We start from the raw sequence: 9,566 nt of genomic DNA, 5'->3' as shown, positions 1-9,566 counted from the left end.
CTATGAAAAGTTCTTCTCCTTAGGTATCTATATAAAGTTCTTACCCTTAGGTCTCTATGTAAAGTTCTTCCCCTTAGGTCTCTATGTAAAGTTCTTCCCCTTAGGTATCTATGTAAAGTTCTTCCCTTTAGGTATACATAAAAAGTTCTTCCCTTTAGGTATCTATATAATAAATGACATAGCTTGCATTCATATGAAAAAAAGACAAATTTAGCTTAAACAACTACATTACTTCGTGTACCATGATGAAAAAAAAACTACAATTTACAATAAGCATTTAGCTCCCACCCATAACAAGTACCAGCTGAACTCGGTTGAGTCCCTTGTTAGGCTGGAGGAACGTAGAGAGTAGAGGTCCCCTTTTTTGTTTGTTTCTTTTGTTGATGTCGGCTACCCCCCAAAATTGGGGGAGGTGCCTTGGTATATGTATGTATGTATGTATGTAAAATCTAGATAGAAGAAAATAAAACTCATGGTGAATTGAAGACAGTTGTCTACTTAATTGGACGGCAAACTCGCTTCGAATATTACTACAATCTTCACAATATATACTGAGTGGAGAAGTAAGTTAGTTATGTTTACTTTCAACAATCACTCCTCAGCATACTGAACAAAGATTGTACAATGGAATCGGTGTTAAATAAAAAGGGGCTATTACAATATTAAGTATTGGAAGGTATTGGAACCCCTCATGTACAGCATTGTGCTTAAAAAGGGGCTAGAACCATATTTATATAAGAATTTTCAGAAGCAAAGTATCACTACTCTACTACAAATAGAAACAATACAGAAGACAAAAATATTTAATCTTGTGCAAACATTTATTCTAAAAGATAAAAAAACAAAAGATACATAATCTTGATATTATTGTCTTTGTTTTTTACATTGCTCTATTTTTAAAGCTTTTTCCTTTTTTGGTATTCACTCTATATTGCATTATATCACTAAGGATTACAAAATCAAATAATCACTAAGGATTAAAAAATTAAATGCACAGAATAAAATGTTTGAACAAGTGAGATTTTGTACGTCAGAATATTCAAGGTATTTATTTTCCTATATTTTCCTATTTGACTTTTCTACTAAACTTTATTTTCCTGTATTTTTCTATTTGACTTTTCTACTAGACTTTATTTTCCTGTATTTTTCTATTTGACTTTTCTACTAAACTTTATTTTCCTGTATTTTTCTATTTGACTTTTCTACTAAACTTTATTTTCCTGTATTTTTCTATTTGACTTTTCTACTAAACTTTATTTTCCTGTATTTTTCTATTTGACTTTTCTACTAAACTTTATTTTCCTGTATTTTTCTATTTGACTTTTCTACTAAACTTTATTTTCCTGTATTTTTCTATATGACTTTTCTACTAAACTTTATTTTCCTGTATTTTTCTATTTGACTTTTCTACTAAACTTTATCTTCCTGTATTTTTCTATTTGACTTTTCTACTAAACTTTATTTTCCTGTATTTTTCTATTTGACTTTTCTACTAAACTTTATTTTCCTGTATTTTTCTACTAAACTTTATTTTCCTGTATTTTTCTATTTGACTTTTCTACTAAACTTTATTTTCCTGTATTTTTCTATTTGACTTTTCTACTAAACTTTATTTTCCTGTATTTTTCTACTAAACTTTATTTTCCTGTATTTTTCTACTAAACTTTATTTTCCTGTATTTTTCTATTTGACTTCCTACTAAACCAACTATAATTTATCCTTTACTTATTACAATAAAAACTCAACAGGTCCTTAATTTGATTTGTTAGATAATCCAGCGAATCAATTTCCGGTGGTGCTGGTGGTTTTCGCTCTTTCGTCCCAGCAAATTTTCCTGACACAACCTTTTCCAATACATCTCTCAGGTCTTCATGGCAAAACTCACGAGAAACCTAGAGCAAAATAATCACAATATTAGTAAAAGTGTCAACATAATCTATAGTTACATCATCAAGACAGTTTTCCAATACCTCTTTTGAAATCAAGATAAGTACAGTTACAAAAATTTACTATTAAGTTTCCTTACCAAATGAAGAGCATGGGGAAAGCTTCCTTGTTCTCTCTCGATGGAAAGATGTTGATTAAAGTTGTTGTGCGGCTGTAAATAATGTGGGCAGGCCTCAACTTGACAAGCATTCCTCAGAAGTTTCAAGTTTTCATTGTATCTGGGGAGTTATGCAGAGGATTTAAATAGGTTAACGAGAAGTGAAGTTATTGTGGAATCAAGATCACTAGCAAAGTACAATACAGCATGTTTTATTTTTTTATTTTTTATGACATAAAAGATGATATCAGTTAAGTTTATAAGCTCTTCCCATTCCATGTAGTTGCCTCAATGATTGATTTTCATTTTACTAGTATCCTCGTGTTACTTTTAATAACAAATTTAATAATAACTATCAAATAAAAATAATTTTAACGGGGATAAATTCAATACATCTACTTTTTATGAAGAGACTACAACATGGTACAAAAAAATTGTCCAAGTTTATCAACATTAATTAATGCTGAGTTTAACTAATCCTTAACCCAAATATTCTCGCAAATACAAAAGGACTTTCTATACATAATAAATATATAAAAACATAGCACTTAACTAAAGCTCTTTGATAGGATAAGAAAATGCATTCACCAATGAACTACAACTTTCAATGCTGTTAACTTCCAAGTAGCAAACTAAAAAAAATCTGTGAAAAGCAGCATCAAAAGTTGAACTAAATATTATACAGTAATGGAGTTCAGTTCATGCACTGTAAGTACCCTAATGCTAAGAAGTATAACTTAATCTTCTAAAAGATACACACCTGTATACTTTATCAAATGTATCGGCAGTGACCTGGATTCCTCTTGCTTGGGCAGCCTGCACAATCTCCTGCTTTGTTAGAGGCATTACTAATGGCCTGTGGACATTCAGATAAGCCTCACGCCAGTTTTTGATAGCCAATTCCTTTGCCTGAAATTGTAATGACTTTAGATATGTAAAAATAATCTACAATATACATTTATGACGATTTTCATAGATAGAATCTTCAGAGACATGCAACAAAACTATAATAATTTACCTCTTTAAAGATTTCTCTTCTCAAAAGACAGCCATTTTCTTGAACGATTTTACTTTTGATGTACTTCAAAGCTACGTCCAATTCCGGCATCTCTCTCTCGAGTCGCTCTCTTGAATTACGAAACTGGAGTGCTTCACTGACATACACTTGAACCTGCAAAACAAGGTAATGACGTGCTTAAGCAAAGGGATTAAAATAATAAAATAAATGTTGCTACAACACACTCTGCAAAAAAACAGTTTAAATTAACTATTTCAGACATTATCTGCACTTTTCTTAACCTCACATTTACAATGGTTGCAATTCAAAACCATCTTGATGGAACCCACTTTTCCATTAAACATTAAGTACTATAGGTCTAAAAATTAGAACATCTGCAAATCAATGGTAACTGTCAAGTGAACACACAGTATTATAACTTCAATGAGTTGTTGACCTGAGATTCTTTACTTGTAATACATGTCAATATGTCAATTATTATGGATATTCCTTGGTTTCACATACAATTGAAGTTCAATTATAATTATTATTATTACTAGCGAAGCTACAATCCCAGTTAGAAAACAAGAATGCTATAAGCATCTATAAACAGTGCAATACTTCGTCATTTTTCCTTTATACTCCTAATTTTCCATCAGACTTCTAGAAAGTCGACATCAAATGTTTTGGAAATACAGTATGTTAGGAATACATTACGTCATACAACAGATTTACAATTCTCAATGTTCTTTAATATTCTCAATGTTTTTTAATAAGTCAGTCAAATAATTTTATTTATCTATACATGCATTCTTTCGGATGTGGTTCCACTTCCTTCCTAATTTTTTATATTTAGATTGATGTGTGAGTTAAATACACACTACCTTTCCAGCGCCCGATAAAACTGTAATCATAACAGCTGATGTTCTCAATACTTCAAATAGTAATATAAATGTCTCCCACATTACATGTATGTTATCTAATTCTCAATAATCTCCAGGTAACATATACACAATTTATGGCCCTAATTTCTAGCTAAAAAAAATGAAAGCAACATAACTAAAATCAGCATAGATAATTTTTTAATGAGAAGACTGCCACTAAAAATTACATCAAAGCTTATGATAAAGTTAATGGCTTGTGATAAAAAGTGCTATGCTGCTTGGGATTAGGGGGGGGGGGTCCAGTAGTGGTCACCAGCTCCTGGGCCAAATAAGAGATGTGTGTTTATTGGTGACTTTGGATGTTTCAGGAGGCTCTCCAAGTCACAAAGAAATTTGCAGGAATCTCACCTCATTAGAGTACTATACTGTACTATCAAACAACGATGCTTTCAAATTCCTATTTAGGGTGCCGGAGGTTACAAGAATAGCTTCGTTTATGCCTCCATATTGCCTCTACCAAACTATACTTATAGGTATGGATAAAACAAGAAACGATTAATAAACACCTGACTAATCTCAACCTGTTTGAAGGAGATGAGCCTTAATTTATTTCGTCCAAAAGTGAGCTAAGGTTACTCGATAAGGTTTCGGATTCAAGGGGCATACCATGCGAAAGTCTATTAAGGCCCGTTTCACACGAACGGTCTGAAAACGTGCGATTGCGACCGTGTGGTTTAGAAATCAATGTACTGTACTGTAGTTCAATGAGGCACTGCACACACTGCAGAAAATATCCGTGGTGCAGAATATCTGGACGTTAATGACCGCATTCACAGAATACTTAAGAAATTTATGGTGCCCTTCAGACCAGAGGTTTTCCCCCATGCAGTAGCAGTGGTTCAGCTGTTGCAGAGGGTATGCGCTCCTCTTCTGCTGCTATCTTTTAATGATTAATATCGCTGCTATTTTTCAGTGATTAATACGAATTGTCTTAATATTATTATTATTATTATTATTATTATTATTACTACTATTATTATTATCATTACCATACACTGCACGAGCTGAGATACACTAAACGAAATATGATGAAAAAACATTGAAATTACAGTATATTAACTTATAAACTGTGCTTTGCTATGGCAGTTAACATCAAGCCGACTCTAATTTACTTCTACCTCATAAGATGAAGTTCTATTTGGTACTTCATTAGTAAACTACTCAAGCTTTATTTGCACCATTTAAAAAGGAGCAGATATGATTACACCTCAAGGAGCTACTGTATACTTACCACCCGATGATAACAGACAACGTTAATACCATAACGAAGGTATCCTAGTTTCAAGCCCATGTAAATCTAATATTCTGAAAGCAGTAAAGGGTTCATTCATAATACTGAGTACAAGATATCTCAGTGGCTAATCAGAATTAACGTTTTCATCCATAACAATCAGTAAGCTATTTTTTATAAAGCCTAATTTAACCTGTACAGGCACCCAAAGTCTCTCTGTCATTGTCATTAGTATAGATAATACTAACAACGTGATCCCGTGCTAATCTACGAAATAAGTTGTCAGAAAGTCGAGTTCTCTCATGCAAGACTAGTCTTACCTTTGTATCCCAATTTTGGAAAATGGACAAAATCTAAGGCTTTACCCATTCTAATTATTATTATTATTATTATTATTATTATTATTATTATTATTATTATTACTTGCAAAGGTATAACCCTTGTTGGAAAAACAGGATGCTATAAGCCCAGGGGCCCCAACAGGGAAAATAGCCCAGTGAGGAAAGGAAACAAGGAAAAATAAAATACTTTAAGAACTGTAAGATTTAAATAAATATTTCCTATATAAACTATGAAAACTTTAACATAAAAGGAAGAGAAAAGAGATAGAATAGTGTGCCCGAGTGTACCCTCAAGCAAGAGAACTCTAACCCAAGACAGTGGAAGACCATGGTAGAGAGGCTATGGCTCTACCCAAGACTAAAGAACCATGGTTTGATTTTGGAGTGTCCTTCTAGAAGAGCTACTTATCATAGCTAAAGAGTCTTCTACCCTTAACAAGAGGAAAGTAGCCACTGGACAATTACAGTGCAGTAGTTAACCCCTTGGGTGAAGAAAAATTGTTTGGTAATCTCAGTGTTGTCAGGTGTATGAGGACAGAGGAGAATCTGTAAAGAATAGGCCAGACTATTCGGTGTATGTGTAGGCAAAGGAAAAGTGAACCGTAACTAGAGAGAAGGATCCAGTGTAGTACTGTCTGGCCAGTCAAAGGAGCCAATAAATCTCTAGCGGTAGTATCTCAATGGGTGGCTGGTGCCCTGGCCATCCTACTACCAAGAAATTGGAGTGTATTGAGAAATAACCTCCAGTGGCTAACTCTCAATTGTTACTAAGACTTCTCATTTCCATTATAGAGGAAGAAATTGATTCACATTAGCTATTCAAATATCTTCTACTCAATATCATGAATAAACCCTTTACAGCTCTCCGGCTATAATATAAGATTTATATACATACCAAATCCTGACTACAGCATTCTTCAATTGTGTCCTCAGGAATATCTATTTCCCGAGCCCAAGCCTTCAGAGATGACCACTGGATATCTCCACAGTTGCTAGGATTCTTTAGACTTTGGACCTGCAAAGAAAGCGAGGAATTTCCCCATACTATAAAATAACTATAATTTCTTATCTAAATAAGAGGGTACCATACTGCCTACAGTTCATCCTTAGAAGAAGGCTGTATATTATGTCGAAGGTTCTTCACGGCATCGCTTTAGCGGCCATTAGCAAGATGGCTTTCGGTCTTTACTGTATAGATTATATTTTTCATTTATCTCATTAAATCCACAATGAAAAAATATTCATCAAACACATAAATAAAGCAAGCAAACACCCTATGTCTCACCTTGTTCATATCGACGCTGACTGACACATGATTCATGAGATTGTTGGTTATTTCAGAAACTTCCTTGTAAACAAATTTCTTGACACATGGGATAAGGTCATCTAGAGTGAAGAATCTTTCCAAAGAATTCCCTTGGGTCTCCTGGAATTTTTCTGCTATTGTCTAAAAGTAGAGAAATTCAATATCAAAAGGAATAAGATACACCGTAATGGAAAAAAAGATACTAAGAATCAATCCTTCAAGCAGCAAACTAAATCTTTTAATGAACTGATAAAACCCTCAGTAGTTCAAGGAAGAAAAAATAATTACAGAAGAGGGCAAATGTTCATTATTATTATCATTACTAGCTAAGATACTGTACAACCCTAAATGGAAAGGAAGATGCTACAAGCCAAAGAAATCCAACTGGGAAAATAGCCCCATTGCAATATGGAAATAAGGAAATTAATAAAACATGAAAATGAGTATGAAATATAAATTATTCTAAAATCAGTAACAATATAAGCAATAGATCAGTCAAACTATGAAGAGAACCCTATGTCAATCTGTTCAACATGAACACATTTACTGCAAATAAGAACTTCATTAATTTAATCTATCTTGCAGTTTTATTATCGAGTTACAATTTACTTAATTTGACATACAAAGTATACCATATTTTTAAATGTAAATTCTTGGAAAGAAATTACTTCACATCTAACCCCAGCAAGAAAAACTGACATATCATCTATAAGAACGCTAACAATCTATCCAATGAATTGGAAAAATACTTAATACAGTACTGTATTATATAACTTTATGTTATTCTTTTCACTGTTGAGGGCAACTTCTAAAATCTTTCTGGAAAAACTATAAAAACCCCTAAGACCAGATTGCATATATTTCTCATTAAAAAATTTCACATTTTCAATATGCCATTCCACCTAGTTGAATGATTGAATCTTACCTTGCTATGCTTTTGCAATAATGCTGACTTCTTTTCCTTATCAGAGAGTTGTGGGCAGAAGAAATCTGTAAAGGGTGTAGCTTCCTTCACATCCATTTTGTAATTTGAAAGACATCGACCAATGAATTCCAGAAGTAGAAGTTTGTATATATTGAAAAGTTGTTGCTGAGTAAACATATCTTTGCTCAGGTACGACAAGAAAGCTGGTTTTACCAGCGATTCGCATTTCAATGATTTACTATTAAACAGCTCGGTACTTTCTGTCATGAGAGCCTGCTTTGGTTGACTGACCAAAACACTCACGTACTGCTTCATCGAAGGTCTGTCCATGTACAACTTTGCCGTGGCTACAATGTTCCCAAGTCTGTCGCGTGCAAATTCTGGACGGTTACTTGTGGGAAAATCTTTCACAGTTTTAACCCATGCACATCCCAAAGCAGCTATGTGAGCGTTGTAATCGACAATATGTGGGTTTTTCAATATGCAAAAGGTTGACATCATAGCATAAATATTAGAAAAGACGATGGGTTTCAGTACCTTTGCTGCTTCTGCTGGCAAGACGGGAATAACAACATTAAACTTGGTCTTCTCATTGTCTTGCTGGAGGGTAACTTCTTTGTTTTCTTTCCCTAAACTTCCATCATTCGCTGCTGCTGATTCTTCTAATACTAAATGACTCAAAAGGGCAAAGGGAGTAACCAGAACATGCTGGATGACCATTGTCCATGGATTGAATTGAGAGTAATCATGAACAGGAGCATAAACTGGAATGCCTGTCATGGTAAAACTCTTTAAAAAATCAAATTTACTCTCTTCCATAACTAGATGAAAGTTTGGGTCTTGAAGATCACCCAAAGTGGAGGTTATTGTGATGCAACAGGAATCTTCCGGCAGGGGACAAGGCAATTTCATAATATCTTCCTTTGTTTTTTCATAGATCTCTCTGAATGACTTCATATCTTCTATGTAATCATCTTGACTATGGCCTTTAAGCTTAAGATTCCTCAAGTCATGTTTTCTGTTTGTCACTGTACTCTTCAAGATCAATTCTGCAAGTTCCAATTCATTTTTATATTTTTTCTCCATGTTGATCAGAGACTTGCTTTGATTCATAAGAGTCTTGAAGTCTAGTTCTGTTGCCTTAATAACCTTCCTAGCCAATCGTGATTTTACATCCATCCCATCTGTTATATCTCTTTTCAACAAATTCCACAAATATGTGAAACACGATTCCATCAAATCAAAGGTTTCCATGGGGACATGGACTTTCTTGCTGTGCTGTTGGATCATAAGAGAATTCCATTGACGAAAAACATCATCTAGTAGCAAGCGAACATTTGCTGGCTTTGCCTTAAGAGCCAGTAATACTGAAGGGCTATCATTAACAGTCAAGGAAATAGGTGGTAATTCTTCAGGGGGTGACTCAAAATAAAACCATTCACCTAAACGAATGGTTGAAGTCTTCTCGATCCCAGGGAGTGTAGAACCCTCTAAGTCTATTTTTAGTCTCACCAATGAAGATTCTAGGTCTGACCCAATTGCTGCTATCTGCTCAACAATATCTTCGTCCAATTTGCCCCAGAAGAGGTACGGTATGTTAGCATTTCCGTTGTGCATTCGAGATCGTATATCAATGCTTTGCTGGACAGGGAAGTAACAGCCAACACCCAAGATGTATACACTCACTGTCTTTCCTGGAGGACACTTCATTTGTTCAATTTCAGTTTCTGGATAAGGTTCCCCATGGTCATGGGCACCATCAGCAATGATGAATACTC

At 34.1% G+C, this 9,566-nt stretch overlaps 1 protein-coding gene across 2 annotated transcripts in view; it reads right to left on the bottom strand.

Moving 5' to 3' along the window:
* Positions 1–476: 476 nt before the first annotated feature.
* The window catches only part of LOC137640281 (uncharacterized), a 19,017-nt gene continuing 9,927 nt past the window's right edge, over positions 477–9,566 (bottom strand). For both annotated transcript variants that reach the window (XM_068372881.1, XM_068372883.1), the window contains exons 3-9: positions 7,789–9,566; positions 6,843–7,004; positions 6,453–6,572; positions 3,063–3,215; positions 2,805–2,953; positions 2,027–2,165; positions 477–1,892 (exon numbers count right to left, since the gene is read on the bottom strand). The exon at positions 7,789–9,566 is cut by the window's right edge and continues 159 nt beyond it. In XM_068372881.1, the coding sequence (XP_068228982.1) occupies positions 1,722–1,892; positions 2,027–2,165; positions 2,805–2,953; positions 3,063–3,215; positions 6,453–6,572; positions 6,843–7,004; positions 7,789–9,566 (2,672 nt within the window). In that variant the 3' untranslated portion in view covers positions 477–1,721. The remainder of the gene's footprint in view (positions 1,893–2,026; positions 2,166–2,804; positions 2,954–3,062; positions 3,216–6,452; positions 6,573–6,842; positions 7,005–7,788) is intronic.

This window comes from Palaemon carinicauda, chromosome 4 (assembly GCF_036898095.1).
Source record: "Palaemon carinicauda isolate YSFRI2023 chromosome 4, ASM3689809v2, whole genome shotgun sequence".
NCBI classification, from domain to species: domain Eukaryota; kingdom Metazoa; phylum Arthropoda; class Malacostraca; order Decapoda; family Palaemonidae; genus Palaemon; species Palaemon carinicauda.
This window is presented reverse-complemented; position numbering and strand designations above follow the sequence as displayed.